Source organism: Idiotropiscis lumnitzeri, chromosome 1 (genome assembly GCF_059441095.1).
Source record: "Idiotropiscis lumnitzeri isolate Australia: NSW breed Sydney's pygmy pipehorse chromosome 1, RoL_Ilum_1.0, whole genome shotgun sequence".
Classification (NCBI taxonomy): Eukaryota; Metazoa; Chordata; class Actinopteri; order Syngnathiformes; family Syngnathidae; genus Idiotropiscis; species Idiotropiscis lumnitzeri.
In genome coordinates, this window is record NC_142391.1 from 5,626,909 (window position 1) to 5,642,989 (window position 16,081).

At 43.0% G+C, this 16,081-nt stretch overlaps 1 protein-coding gene across 2 annotated transcripts; it reads left to right on the plus strand.

The window, feature by feature from the left end:
• The first annotated feature begins 2,697 nt into the window (after window positions 1–2,697).
• capn3a (calpain 3a, (p94)) lies at window positions 2,698–15,888 on the plus strand. 2 transcript variants are annotated; one of them, XM_088312940.1, is made up of 22 exons: window positions 2,698–3,113; window positions 4,905–4,974; window positions 5,054–5,172; window positions 5,286–5,419; window positions 5,600–5,768; window positions 6,289–6,372; window positions 6,443–6,537; window positions 6,618–6,695; window positions 7,426–7,586; window positions 8,355–8,524; window positions 8,998–9,009; window positions 9,116–9,324; window positions 9,495–9,575; window positions 10,060–10,096; window positions 10,379–10,456; window positions 11,254–11,311; window positions 11,437–11,510; window positions 13,001–13,069; window positions 13,147–13,225; window positions 13,359–13,475; window positions 14,676–14,734; window positions 14,868–15,888. In XM_088312940.1, exons 1-22 carry the CDS (start codon window positions 2,862–2,864, stop codon window positions 14,892–14,894), a joined length of 2,232 nt encoding a protein of 743 aa, XP_088169066.1. In that variant the 5' UTR covers window positions 2,698–2,861; the 3' UTR covers window positions 14,895–15,888. The 2 variants fall into 2 exon arrangements, with proteins under 2 accessions (XP_088169066.1, XP_088169057.1); XM_088312931.1 differs by lacking the exon at window positions 9,495–9,575 and having other exon boundaries at window positions 11,437–11,501.
• The last annotated feature ends 193 nt before the right edge of the window (window positions 15,889–16,081 follow it).

Consider the following 16,081-nt stretch of genomic DNA (forward strand, 5'->3'; position numbering starts at 1 on the left):
TTCAAGAACGGTTCTTTTTGAAGCGGACGACAAACATAAAAAAAAAAAAAACATACAAAGCATTGACGGAAATTGATTTTCATCCGTCATTGGAATCGTCACTAACCAGGTCAAGAACTGACAGACTTCCGGTTCGCCGATGAATGACGGAAACATGCGCCATGTTATTTGCGTGTTTGTTGTGGGTGACTACGGACGGGGTTGCTTTTCGCAAATTCTAATGACCACATAAGGAAACCCGTCGCATAACATTTAATGGAAGTCATCCCAGAGAAAAGGCTCGATCCCATCCGAGGCTCCGCTTGATATTTTCCCTGATATAGTATTCGTTTTTATTAGTGCTGTCAAGTGATTTATTTTTTTGAACTAATTAATCACAAAAAATTCCAGGATTAATCGCGATTAATCACATTTTTCAACTACTATTTTTTGCGTAGCTTGTAACCGATATTTACTTGAATAATATCTTGGAATAGATGCAAAATCACCAAATATGAAGTATATTTAATTCAAAGACTGTTCTTATAGCTTTCTCGGATTCTTGAATACGATCTAAATGGAGACATCTTAACAGGCATTTTTCTTCTAAACATTTCTCGAAACTGCTCACAAGCGCCAACACTCCAGCAGTGTTGATTTGCAAGGCCCAGTGGTAACTTGAACGCGGTGTTTTGTTCTGACAACGTGCTAAAGATGGACAGCTAATATGGCACAATATTGGCAAAGTATGCAAATTATTTTTGAAGTAAATCAAACTGAGTTAACTGAATTAAAATATTTAACCGAGTTAAAAAAAAAAAAAATTGGGATTAATCACCTGAGTTAACGCTTTCATTTTGACAGCCCTAGTTTTTATCCATTAACCACCATGCAGTCGTCTGCAACGCTCCTTTTTTAGTCTGATGTGAATAACGCTACCGAGAAACACATTGCCATCATTGACAAAGAATGACTGGATCATAAAACACTCGACATTCTCTGCGTTTCCTCGTTCTTCCATATTGTACTTAGAACATTGTGTTGATGAACTTCAAGAACTCATAACGTCATTATTACCCCGCACAAAAAAAGCAGCATAGCGAAAAAAAAAAAGAGTCATGGAAGGGTTTATACGACAAATGTTTTATGTATGACGGTGATTTGAGGAATACGCTTGTGGAAATGCATAATCTATGGATGTACGTCGGATTGCACTTGTGGATGGAAAATGTGTCTTAGTTAATGGTGAAGGGCGACTAATTCTTTGCAAATTAGCAGCAGATTTTGCTTTTTAATTTTAGTACTGCCTGTTTGCAATAAAATGTTCAACCAACAAGTCAATCAAAGGTGTTTTATCACATGATTAAGGGAAGTTGTTTTCTAAACCCCCTTTGTGGGCCCCGAGCAACTGGCGGCACAAATGATTTTTTTTTTTCTCCAGCATTACTTTGCAAATTTAGCTTTACCATCAGCTTCAACAATCCCAACTTTCATTCTTAGTTCCGACACTACCTTTTAATCGTAACACCCGTCTCACGTAACTAAGGTATTAACGCTCTTGTTAATGAGGTCCTGGGTACTTTGGCAACTAAATAAATGAGCAGGAGATGCAATAAAATAATAATTCTAGACCTCAATAGTAAACTTTAAATGACGGTGTGTCTCCACTTTACTTTTATGTCTTACGAAGAATAAGTCAAGTAACTTGAGCACGTTGGGTAAACATAACCCAGTCTGCACGATATGCGGTTTGAACATCGTGATTGCGATGTACGCATGCGCCATAGTCACATCGTAGGACGTGCGAGGTTTCTTTTTTTTTTTTTTTTTATTTTAGAACACGGAAACCTTTGGTTTGTTTCATAAAAGCAGCGCGCTACACTATGCTCTACATTGTATAGACTACACAGACCGTCTTGCTCACGCCCCCTGCTAATTAGTCAACTAACAAAAGGTATAAAATGCCGTGGCGCACGTATTTCTCTCAAGTGGCCATCCCAGAGCTGTATAATAAACAAAGCAAAGTCTTCCCAAACAGAGCTATTTGAGTCATCTGGTGAAAACTTTTGTAGTTTCAATATCGCAATGTACATCGCAGCCTCCCCAAAAATCGCAATGTCATTTTTTATCCAATATTGTGCAGCCCTACTCAAAAGCCTAGGAGAACAACCCAGCATTTTTTTAAGAGTAAGTTTACTACTCTGCAGTCTTGATATTATTTTAAAATGTTTTCTTTTTTGGCGAGGTGGGGGGGGGGCGTTTCAGACCCTTCAAAGACTAGAGGACTGCTTAAAATGTGTTTAAAACAAATGACATGTCATGGTTGCGAGTTTCCCATGGATCCGCCCCCCCCCACTGCCACGTCTCATTTGTTTGGGACCCTTTCCCAGTTTTTGTCCCTTTGGAAGAAATCCGTCGCAGCAGTGGAGGATTGGCTTGTTCCAAAAAAGTGTTCTTGCTGAGACCGCTCGACGCTGAGCTCCATTGAGAGGCGCTTGAATGCCTTCTGCTGAGGCAGGGCATCCAGCGGCCATGCTTTGGATGGCCTCCGGCGTGGCCCGCTGCCCTTTGTGTCACCCAACAATGACCAACGCGCCATTGTGTGTCGACCCAATGGTCACCACACACACACACGCACAATGTATGTGTGTGTTATGTGCCATTCTGTGCATGTATGTTGGCTGATTTTACTTTTTCTGAGCGTTCACAGGGGGAGGCTTCGTCACCGCCACGGGGGGCCAATCAGGCACTTGTCCTTTGGATTTATGCCAGCGCATCCAGCTTGGCGACTTTAATCCAAGTGGCAACATTGGTATAAAAAAAACCGAGAAAAAACACACACACGCGTTCACACACACCATAGGTGAGCGAAGAGGGACAAGATGCCCTACACACCGTCTGGCTTTTTCTGCGACCGGCTCATCCGGGAACGAGAGCGGCGTGACGGCGAGGGCACCCTCAACAAGCCGCTGCGCTTCAACGGACAGGACTTTGGTGCCCTGCGGCGGGAGTACGTCCAGCGCGGGACCCTCTTTGACGACGACTCCTTCCCGGCCAGCATCGAGTCGCTGGGCTTCAAAGAGCTCGGACACAAGTCCAACAAGGTCAAGAACATCGTTTGGAAGAGGCCCAAGGTAGGAGGGAGAGAGGATGGATGGAAGATTGACAGGCAAGGGGGGGGGATTAATCACGTGTGTGTGAAGTGGGAAGGGCGGGGAGCTATGGAGAGCAGTTTGATCATTTACAGTATTCCAAATTCTTCACGTTCAGCTTGAGGGTCATGTGCTAGCATGCTCATCAACATTGGTAGAAAGATGCTGTCTGACTGGTAAGTTGATTTTTTTTTTTTTGGGGGGGGGGGGTTTGTATGATTTTCCACCAGAGCACCAGGACAATTTTGGTGTCCTTGTCGGACAACTACAAATTTAAAACCAAACAAAACTTGTAGTGCGTGTGACACATGCCTATAATTGGGCAACATTGTTGCAAGAGTAGTCGAGTTGTTTACGAGTAATGTTTAATTCTGTACCAGTAGGCCGAAAGTGGCACGGGTACTGGAGAAAATGTCCCAAGTAAAATTTGAAACAAATTAATCAAACAATTTTCCGTAATTAATTGCAATTAATCACCTTTTTGTACTACAATAAGCTTGCGACGGATGTTTACTTGAGCAAAATCTTGGAATTCATTTAAAAATCAGCAAATGGAAAGTATAGCTCGATTCAAAGACAGTATGAATAGCTTTCGTTGATCCTTCAATATAATTCTTCTGTAAAATACATGTGTCGAACAAAACGATCAAAACTTACTCAGCTTCAGAGGCATCTTGCTTATATTCAGAAACAGAAGAGGCACAGGCACAATCTGAAATATGCTTGGACACCACAGTTGCCAGAACAGAGAATTGAATTTTGGGTATTTTCCGATTATTTTTTTTTTTTTCAGGGGAATTGTTTTTCACGTTAGGGACCATAAAAGATTTTTATCAGCATAAAAAAAAATTAAAATGTTCCGCGGACCTCCTAAAATATCCTTAATCCCACCCCCTCCCAAAATTCTACCTCCCCTGGATAACACCAAAGTTATAAACTATTTGAACTTGGCTTTGCAAAGTACGGAAATTACTTTGGCTTTCTCCAACAAATGTCAAGCAAGTAAAACAACCATATTTTTATTCCACTGATACCATAAAATTTGAGATTTTTATTTTATGTGGCCAGTTGAAGAAATTGGGTCAGAGGTCAATCATTTGAGCATTTACTGGACATCCTTGCCCATTCAGCGCACTGGAAGGACAATTTCATTTTTACTAGTATCCTTTTTTCCACTACTAACCTACTAGTGCGACAAGTTCCGAACAGTCGTTTACTAATATGGTTTGATTGCATACTAGTTGACCAAAAGTGTAACTAGTAAGACACAGTCATACTATCGTGCGGTCATGTTATAATAGTGAGGAAAGACTCTGCTGACTTCCACTAACAACCCAGGCTAAATTTAGCTTCAAAGGATTCGATTTGAATCGATGGGATTGCGATGGGATTGCGATGAGATCAGGATGATGCAATGAGTTTCTTGTTGTCATTTAACATCTATGAATAAACTTGCCTGTCCTGTAAATGTGGCATTTCCTTCACATGTATACTGTATCTCTTCAGTAAAAGACGATTTGATACGCATCTCGATAAATTTTGAAATGGGACGATTCCATTTGATGCACTCGCATCTTTTAAACCAAAACCGATATAATCTGGTATAATTTAAAAATGTATATTGACGTATAAAGCGGGGGGGCCCCATCGTGCTTGCGGGTGGTCTCGCTTGCTCGTTGTAATCTAATGATAATTTATTGCTGTTGCTAAAGTTCAAAGGTGTTTCAAATTTTTAAGAAGGCTGAAAGTCTTTGTCTGTTGTGCTTTGTGCAGGAAATCAGCGAGAACCCACAGTTCATTGTGGGCGGGGCCAGTCGAACTGACATCTGCCAAGGAGATCTCGGTGAGTTCAACTGCTTCTGATGGTGTTCAGGCCTCGCTGGCTCTGACCTCCCAACACTCGTGTGTTGTTCTGTGCGCAGGTGACTGCTGGCTGTTGGCCGCCATCGCCTGCCTCACACTCAACGAAAAGCTGCTCTACCGGGTGGTTCCTCCAGACCAGAGTTTGACGGAGGACTATGCTGGAATCTTCCATTTCCAGGTGGGCCAAAGAGCTCCTGAGGCCTGAGGTCGTTCTTCATCGGGTCTCCGCTTCAAAACGATCAATCTGACCTGACTACTCCTGCCGATCTCGGTCTTCGTCCTCTCCCACAGTTCTGGCGGTATGGCGACTGGGTGGACGTGGTCATTGACGACCGCATCCCCACCTTCAACAACCAGCTGGTGTTCACAAAGTCGGCGGAGAGAAACGAGTTCTGGAGTGCCCTGCTGGAAAAGGCCTACGCTAAGTGAGGCGCCTAATTCATTTGAAACGCTCAAGACTATAAAGTCATCTCTCTCTCAATATTCGATCGCTGCAACCTCTCCGTTATATTTTGTAGTAAACCCTTGCTTCAGATCCCTGTGATTAACGTGTATTGATTCTCAAATTTGCTCCTCCAACAATTTTTCTTCATTACTGTGTTCAGACTGCACGGCTCCTACGAAGCCCTGAAGGGCGGCAACACCACCGAGGCCATGGAGGACTTCACGGGCGGGGTGACCGAGTTCTACGAGATGAAGGAGGCCCCCAAAGATCTCTACAAGATCATGAAGAAGGCTCTGGAAAGAGGCTCCCTCATGGGCTGCTCCATTGATGTGAGTTTGGCGCATTGTGGCGAGATTTTTTTTTTTTGTTCACGCTTTGTTTGTTTACGCTAGAAATAGCTGAGTTGTTTTTGTCCACTCGCTGAGTGGCGGCGGACTTCGGGCAGTTTGGGTTACTTTTACCCAAGATTGGGTTTATTTTAGCAGATTGGGTTGGAAATTGGATTTGGGCAGACTGGAGTGATGAAGCTGGTCGCCATTTTGGACTTTTTAATGTCGTTTTTTAAGTAAAGTGCAATTTGTCTCAGTTTTGATAAATCAAATGGTAAATTAATTGATTTATTGGTGTCGGGCAGAAACATTGTATGTCCAATGAAATTTCCCATTTTTTCCACATATCAGAACTGGTCTTTCCTCATTTTTCTGGTATTTTTACATATTGATAACCAATTCAAAGCGCAGAAAATGGCTTGAATATTTTTTTTTAATTTTTTTAGAATTGACTTTGATGCAACGGCAGTTTTTGGTGCAAACAAAAATAAGACACGCATGGCTATGTTTGCATCCCCAGTCACTGGTCCCTGCTCGCTTCGAGACCCGGACCGCCACGGGTTTGGTGAAGGGGCACGCTTACTCCGTGACAGCGGTAGAGGAGGTAAAAGAGTGGCAGCATCGGGAGGAAATATTTGATTAGGAGAATTTCTGATTTGTTTTGTCTTTGGCAGTGTCGGCCCTCACAGCACAGAGAGACCAAAGTGCGCCTGGTCCGTCTCAGGAACCCTTGGGGCCAGGTGGAGTGGAATGGATCCTGGAGCGATAAGTCAGGGTCCCGACCAGAGAAGTTCCAGTCCAGAGTGTGGAACATTGGCTACTTTTACAGTTTGGTCTGTTCCTTTTTAGCTCGAAGGAGTGGGCGACGCTACCCAAGGCAGAGAAGGAGAAGCTACAACACCAGAGCGCAGAGGATGGAGAGTTCTGGTAATGTGGCTAAAGACAAGACCAAATGTTTTTGTGGACATTTTACTCCCGTTGAGAGGAAGTTGGATTTTCTTGATAAAATATATTTGTGAAATGTGACTTATATTTTCAAGAAAAAGGTAAGGTGGTAAAAATTAAGTCTGATTTTTTTTTATTTTTCAACACGCTGTTTGAAAAAAATATATTAAAAATAATTCTTGTCAGGTAGAATTTATCTTTAGAAATTATTATTTTTAAGGAAATAATGTTTTCTCTTCAAGGTGAGCATGTCTATTCTCATTGAAAATTCTCTATTTTTCCAGAGCAAATTGTACTTTTTGAGACACAAATATGGTTAACTCGAAATTGAAATATATTTTTTTAAAATTAAAAATTAATTATTTTCTTGAAAATTACTTTAAAAACGTATTTCAAAAAATCTTTTTTATTTCCACCATAAAAAATAAAAACCAAAAATACTTTTTTTTTTTTTTTTATTCGAGCGTTCCAAGGGAAAACCTTTTCGGAAAGAGATTCTTTTTTCCAAGAACAAAATGTACTTTTAGAGAAAAGTTCCTATTGTCGTTAAAAGGGTTTATTTTGTTTGTAGCTAACATCAATGCATTTTCTTTTACTAATTTTTCAAAAAAAAAATATATATTTTTAAATTTTTTTCCACAACTGATGTTTTGCATATTTACTATTTGGTTCATCCATCAGTCACTGATTCACTATTATTGCCCCTCTGCAGGATGTCTTTTGAGGACTTCAAGAAGAATTACACAAAGATCGAGATCTGCAACCTCACTCCTGACGCCCTTGAGGATGACAAGATTCACAAGTGGACCGTCTCTGTGAATGAGGGCCGCTGGGTGCGAGGCTGCTCGGCCGGAGGCTGCAGAAACTACCCCGGTAAGACACATCGTTGCCGAGACGAAATCCCGAGGCACTCAACGGCATGTCCAACCGGGATGATGCCACAGACAAACTTAGGACAGGCTAAAGGAGCAATAAGCCTGCTTTACTAAGATCCCAAGTAGCAGACATTAAATTGCAAATCCTGTGTAGCATCGCCTTTAAAACTTGGGAGAGCACACCTGCAAAGCTTCTCTGGGAGAAGCCAGCACCAGTTGTCACTGCGTGTTGATATCACTTAGATGCAAGGAATTATAGCGCTGAGGCGTTTCATCAAAAGTCATATTGCATGACTCCTTCTTGTGACTGCCTTGTGACAATCATTCACAAGCTCCAAAGATCTGTTGTCCCCATCGTCTCCTATTTTCTCTGAACGCCCTCGTCATGCTAACACATAGTGGTGCCGTTTGCACCGGTATATGCGCCGCTATCTCTGCGGCCCGTTCCAAATGGCCCGTGGACCAGTGGTTGGGTACCACTGCTCAAGCGCATGACTAGCACGTGACATTTCAAACGGAATGAAAGGAGACACACCGGTTGGCTATGACTGAACTTGACTTTAACCACTCCCACAGTGGCGCTGCACTCCGTCTCGTAGATCTGCCGGCCTGCAATTATTTGCAAAATGACCAACATCGGGTCTAACCGACTTTCACACAGAGATGTGTCAAATGCCGCAAAGGCTTTAAGGCAGTCACGAAAACAGAGTCCGATGTCTTTGAACCACACCAGCAACGTTTTTTTTTCTTGTTTCGATCCCCGCAGATACCTTCTGGACCAACCCTCAGTACCGCCTTCGCTTGCTGGAGGAGGATGACGACCCGGAGGACAACGAGGTTGGCTGCACCTTCGTGGTGGCTCTGATGCAGAAGAACAGACGGAAAGAGCGCAGGATGGGCGCCAACCTGTTCACCATTGGCTTTGCCATCTACGAGGTTCGTAAGCCGGCTTCGGCGTTGGGTAATTGAGCGGTAGCAGGTAAACGACAGATCAGGTGGTTCCTGTGGTCTGGAACGCTGAGGTTCTAGGTTAGGATTGAGACTAGCAGAGAATCTTTTGCACCCAGTATCACCAAAAAAATAAAAAGCCGAGTTAATGAAATGAGTAAAAGCGCTAAAGAACAAGTTCTTGCCTAGATCTGCTTAAAGACTGCAATGGCTGGAATATAAACCACCGGCTTTCCACCTCGCAACGTGAGGCACTAGCCACCAGCTATGCAGGATTTAAAGAAAAATATTTTAAGCCGCTCAAACATTCAGCACAGTTTTAACATTTACTTCAGTGACTTCACGTAGCAAGAGAGGTACCACACTTTCAGAACTACTGCCTAAGAACTTCAGGAGCGCCCATTTCCAACCAAGAGGAGGCCAGGTCCTGATTGTTAACCATCTTCTCTGTCTGTCCACAGGTGCCAAAGGAGGTAAGTCCGTCCCCACCCAAGATCCGAGCGCTGAGGCGAATCTTTCTCCTGAGTCAGAATCAGAATCAGAAGCGTTCCCACCAGAATGTTCTGCGTCCTCTTCCAGATGCACGGCAACAAGCAACACATGCCTAAGGACTTCTTCGTGGTCAGTTCATCCAGGGCACGCTGCAAGTCATACATCAACTTGCGCGAGGTCACCCAGCGCTTCCGGTTAAGCCCCGGAGAGTACGTCATCGTGCCGTCCACTTACGAGCCCCACCAGGAGGGCGAGTTCATCCTGCGTGTCTTCTCGGAAAAGAGGAACACGTCAGAGTGAGTGGACGCTGGTTTACGGGTTCCTTTTGGTGGGGGGGGGGCGCGGCTAGACATGTTGGCGTTTCGAACACAAAAGTGCGCTTGTGGGTTTGTGGGGTGGTGGTGGCGGTGGGTTTTTGAGGTGCACCGCCAAGAACGAACCATTTTAACGGAGATTTGATTTGTAGAGCTGGAAGAAAGCGGCCCCAGTTCGAGGCTGTTATGGAATCTTTTTTAGGACAAGCCAATCCCGGCTGGGGCGATCTGCGGTAAACGTTCAAAAATGTCTTCAACGAGCCACCGCCGATCGTCACTGGTCCCAAATCCACCATCCAAGCTGGCCGGGAGTACCAAACGTCAGCCTGACGGACTGTGGGAGCCTGCACAGGAGTCTGCCATCGACATTCTCCAACTGGGATACTCACACATGCTACATGCTATAATTGATGATTATAACTAGGGATGGGCATGGTAATGGATGAATAGATCGTCAGGAATTATCGATTAATCGGGTCTGTGTCTGTTATGGGAAGTTCATCATTCCCAGAAATCCCTTGATTGTTAATTGCCCAATGAAAATGTATGACGTCAAACACCCATCCCTAATTATAATAGCGGTACGGCTCAAATATTTTTCTTAGCACACGGCGTACAGCGAGTGAGCTGATTGGCACGATGGACCGCACGCGATGATAAATTGTTGTTGTTGTTGTCAGTAACCGTCCTGACTGTGTTTTGTTGGTCTTCTCTCAGGGAGATAGAGAACAGGATCGAGGCGGACCATCCTGTGGTGAGTCGCGTCATTTGCACTTTTACGACCAATTTGCATCTTTACTAAAAGTAATGCTCACTTTTGATTGACATTGTCAGGGAGGCAGTCATGTGTTTAGTATTGCGCAATTATTTTGTAGTGGCATATAATTATATATAATAATACATTTAAAAAATACATTAGCCTTTTTAAATCTACTACTTGTACATTACTGAAAATTGTGACCGACTCCATCGTGGACGTTTGTCACCACGGTGGTCCGGGCGTCCCTGACCTCAACCTCCACCTCCACATCACCAGCCAGCGCCAGCCTCAGCAGAGGAGGAGAGCGAGGAGGACCAGCAGTTCCGGACCATTTTTCAAGAGATTGCCGGCGATGTGAGTACAAACAAACTATCAGAGGTGGCAAAATATTCACAATCTGTATTTCGGGGGATTTTAAACGAGCAAACGAGAGATTTTTTTTTCGGGTTGTGGATATTCCATCGTAGTTTAAGCAAAGCACCTGAAGCACGAGCTACCAAGTGAAACATTCTGTTTCTGATTTTTATTTTCGTACAAGATGGTGTCGAAGAAGGCAATGTTTTTCACAGAGCATTTTACAACTGTCCAACGGTTGATATATACATATTTTTTATCTTGAAACTCTTCCTTTAAGGAATAGTCGAGATACGCTAGAATCTGAAGGTAATTAACACTCATCTTCCAAAAAGTTTATAATTGACTACAGATACCACAAGATGGTGGCCAAGCATTTTTGCAAAAAGACAAGGCTATGACTTGACACAATGAAGCTCCTCCCCTCATTCCAACATAGTTGCTTCACACCAATATACCACAAGAGGGCGCTCAAGCCATATTTTTACATTGGACAAATTACTTAGCTGGTCTTTTTTCACCCCCCACGATCTCGATAAAAATCTCAACAGCAGTTGACTTTACAACTCTCCATCTACATCGTCATGCCGTTTATCGCGAAGGTTGAAAAAAGTAACAAGCCTATTTTAAAAAAAAGTAGATAGGACACAAAAAAAAAAAAAACGTCAGTAGGAAAATAAATATTCAAATGAGATCTTTGTACCTTATTACTTTCAGCCAAACCGCGCTAAAAAAAGGTAACAAGCTGAGTCTTCACGTCTGTAATAAAATCACAGAGGTGACTAACCCTCTTGCAGGACATGGAGATCACGGCCAACGAGCTAAGAAAGGTTCTCAACAGAGTCATTGCCAAATGTGAGTACATATTTTGCGTTCATTCTTTTCACCGTGACGTCACGCGTACTTCAGAGTGGCAAGAGCTCATGATGACTGATAATGATGGTGATGACGATGATGGTGGTCTTCATGATGTGCTACAGATAAGAGCTTGAGCACAGAGGGCTTCAGCCTGGAGAGCTGCAGGAGCATGATAGCTCTGATGGATGTATCCTTCGTATCGAGTGCGCAACAGGCCGACACCAGGGCCACATCTCGTTCACTGACTTAAGGAGCCTCTACTGGTATTAATTATAATTAATACAGTCAGTGGCGGGCCGTGCATTTCACATGTCGGCCTTCAGTGAAGTCCTACTTGAATAAATCCCCCCTCATAATACTATCATTTATGATACCGGCTGGACAAATAATATATTGAAAGACACTTACAAAGTACTGGGTGAGTGTCGGACGACCTAGCTTCTCTTGAAAGGTCCATCTTGATAATGGCCTCGCAAGTGTATCTACACTGTATTAAATCTACACTTTTCCCTCCTTTGGCCATTGTGGTTTAAAAAACCAAGAATATATTTGAGATTTTTGAACGGTTGCCAGTTCAGATGATAACGCATAGCGTTGCCCCCTCACGAGTGAATATCCAATCACAAAATGCGTTCATCACCTTCAGCGTAAGGCCAGCGAGAAGGCTCACTGTAACCAATTCGTGATCTGATTGGCTGTCGCAACTGTCTATCAAATCTGTGTTGTGGCGCTTTAAAGTTTAAACATTTGGGCAAAGTATTGAACACAAATGATGCACCCACATGAAGATAGACAAAGTACTCGTTGTCAGTTATATATTCTTTCTCCTCTGTTGTGAGGAATGACTAATATTAATGCCAACGTAGTGGATTCCGACCAGGTCTCCGCTGGCAGGTATACAAATAATCCTTTGTTTTTGGATATGTGAGAAATAATGATAATAATAATAATAATCAGTGAGGCAAGACACCTGCTCCTCATTCTCCAAACACTTAGATTGTCTTTATTTACATTTTAATTTTAACATTGGACTGCAATTATATAACTCTGTTGATTTGCATTATTTTAAGCAAACGCACATATGAATTTCGCTTATTACACACAAAGAAACAACCCGCAAATGCCCAGGAGCCAAAAGAAACGAATAAATAAAAATAAATTGCTGTGTTACACTTCCTCAACGCCATTACGTAGTCACATACCGTGTTATTTAAATACACTTACGGCACTTTTAGCTGATAAGTAACACATCGCTGAATATACATATGTGCTCATAAAAAATTGTAATCATAGTAAAAAGAAATAACTGACCTGGATATGTGAGAAATGACGCACATTAATTAGCGACGCAGGACACCTGAAGTTTATTCTCCATTAATTTGGATTACGAGCCTCACTTCCGCAAGACGCCGCGACATCCCTGCGACGCTGCAGGTCAGTGCTGCCACCTAGTGTCCACTTTACAAAATCACATACTGTTATAATTTCTGAACATAAAATAGAAAATGTAACAATAACTCCAAATTGACTCTGATGGAAAGAGACAAAACATATAAACGCACACCTCAACAAAATACTTATTTTGCGAGTATCACACAATACTTATGAGTTGAGACATGACAATTTACAGAATATCAATTCGCCTAATATTTTAAGAAAGGTTGTGTCGTAACAACATGGACTCAGATGGACGGAACGAGTCGCCTCAACCTTCAAGAGTTCCGCCATCTGTGGAATAAAATCAAGCAATGGCAGGTCAGGAAGTGTTAAAAACCTCCTCAACATTTTTCTATTTTCTCCCGCACTCACTTTTTTCACTCGCTCTCTTCCAGGAAATCTTTAAGCACTACAACCCCGACCAGTCCGGCAGCATCAACAGCTATGAGATGAGGAACGCCGTCAACGATGCAGGTATTTGACCCACCGCCTTCACCACCTTCACGTCCGTCGTCGCCGTCATCCTCACTGGTGCCGACGTTGATGAACTCATCCTGTTTTGACTGTTCTTGTCACTGTGCAGTCATGTGTCTTGTGTCCTGCTCAGGCTTCCGCCTCAACAACCAGCTGTACGACATCATCACCATGCGCTACGCCAACGAGAGCATGAACATCGACTTCGACAGCTTCATCAGCTGCCTGGTCCGCCTCGAGGCCATGTTCAGTAAGTCCTGCGTCTTCAGGAAGTTGTCCACGTTCTGTTAGTCTGACATGTTTAGGAAGTCATGTTCAGTAGTCTGAAAGGTTCGGGATGTCGGACATGTTCTGGAAGAAGTCAGCTGTGTTCGGAAAGTCGCCCATGGTCAGTCAAGCAACCATGTTCTAGAACAGGGTTGGGCAAACTTTTTGATTGGCGGGCCACGATGGGTTCTAAAATTTGACAGAGGGGCCAGACCATGAGCAGATGGATGGAGTGTTTTGGTAACCACACCTCACCTAAAAAAAAAATGCATTTAATTTTAAATGAAAGCGAACAAAAGCATTGCAACTAAATATATGTCTTTGACACACTACAGTATTTAGAAAATAAAACATTAACAAGGTTTATTCATTTCATTTTTTTTCAAGCTTGGCGGGCCGGATTAAAACGTTTAATGGGCCACATGTGGCCCCCGGGCCATAGTTTGCCCACGCCTGTTCAAAAAGTCAGGTGAATTTCAGAAGTCAGCTGCGTCCAGGAAGTTGGACGAGCTCAGAAAGTGGTCCATGTTCTTTAAATCCGACATGCGTAGGAACTCGTGTGTGTTCAGTAATGTGCTTTGTAAACAAAGTTGTATTGTATTGTCTTCTGTAAATCGAAAATATTCAGTAAGCCAGTCAAGTCGTTCAAGAAGGCGAATAAATTTAGCAGGTCGCCAGCGTTGAAGAAATCGGCTCGGTTTAGGAAGTCCCATGAGTTCAGGACGACAGACGCGTTCTTGAAGATGGATGAATTCAGAAATTTGGACGCGTTCAGGAAGTCGATCGCGTTTCAGGAAGCGGTCTATGTTCAAGACGTCAGCCGCGTTCTGCAAGTTGGATGATTCCAGGAATTGGATGCATAGAGGAAGTCGACGGTGTTTCAGGAAGTCGGACATGTTCAGGAAAGTCGTCGTCCGTGTTTAGGAAGTCGTCCATGTTCTGTAAGTTGGACACGTTTGGGAAGAGGTCAGTTATGTTTTTAAAGTCCGACTTGTTCAGTCAAGCGGCCACCTTCGAGAAGTCGGATGAGTTTCAGTCAGCTCAGTTCAGGAATTCAGATGAGCTCAGAAAGCCGTTAAAAAAAGTCGGTCGCATGAGTTCAGTAAGTCTCCTGCGGTTTGTTGAAATTTGCTGTTTTCTGGTTTCATTTTTACCGTCTTGTGTTTTTTATCGTGCCTCTAAGGGGCGTTTCAGGCCTTCGATCAGGATGGAGATGGTACGATCCGACTCAGCGTACTGGAGGTAAGAACATCACACGACATATTACAACTCTGATTTGTATTAAATAAAAAAAAATACAAAAATGGAAAGAGCACTGTTGGACACGGTGGCACCTGCATGACTCGTACAAATCAAATCGATGTCACCCCTGCAGTGGCTTCAGTTGACCATGTACGCCTAAAGAAGACGGCGGCACGATCGAGGACCAGACCTGCCAAGACTTTACCTCATGACTTCCTCCTCAATTCAGGCCATTTGCATCGATTCTGTACTTTTGTTCTTTTCCCTCAACCCGCCGCCCAAAGCAATCACTTTCTTTTGTCATTTGCATTCACGGAAACAACTTTCCTCCCGGCTGTTTGCTCCAATTTTTTTTACGTACAGGCCATTTGCATCTATTCTGTGCTTTTGTCCTCGATGCATGTAGACATCGCCACCATTTCCTCCTCCCACTTGAGCATCCATTTTGTTTTTGAGTCCTACCACCCCCAACTCGCCCCAAGAAAACCCTCACAAGCCTTTTTCACACTTTCCTATCATTCCGCCATCATTTCCCCTTCCATTTTCCTCCTCGTCTTTTTCATCCATGGAGAGATCCTACCTTTCTTCCTACCAATACAACCTCCTCAGTTTGGGCCATTTGCATGCATCTATTTTACAATTTTGTCTTTCACCAAGAAATGACTTTCTCTCCTCCTTACAGAGTTACCCTTTCCTTCCTGCCACCTGTGTATTTTTTTTCTCTCAGGCATCACACACACACAACGACCTCTTGACGTATGCCACCATACCTCACAGGCCTCACCACCTCACACACACACACACACACACATTCACGCACACACCTGGAGGTGAGGACTCAGTGGACTACTTGTCGAATATTTTTTTTTTTGTTCACACCAACATTTGGGGTTCCAATAAGGAATTGATGAAGAGAATATGGCTACAAAAGGTTGGACTGCTGTTTATTTTATTTATGATTTTCATTTTTACTATTTAAGGCTTTGGTCAAATGAGTGTAATGCATTTTTAGAGGCTTTTTATCCCCAACCAATAACTTAATACATGTTTTTAATTTACACGCTTGACGTTGTTCAGAAAGAGTTTCAAGCAGTAGACCTCTGCAAAGGCCATCTTAATGTTTAAAAATGTAATAAAATTATATTTCAACCCAACCATTAATAACATCTGATATTTGATTTCTTTTTGAAAGGGAATTTTTCATGTTGCATTTACTGCATGGTGTGCAATATGGATCTTATACCGATCAATAAATAATGCAAATACTTGGTATACACACACACACACGCGCGCACGCACACACATTGTATATAGTACATGCATACTTAAAGTGAAAGAAAGAAATCA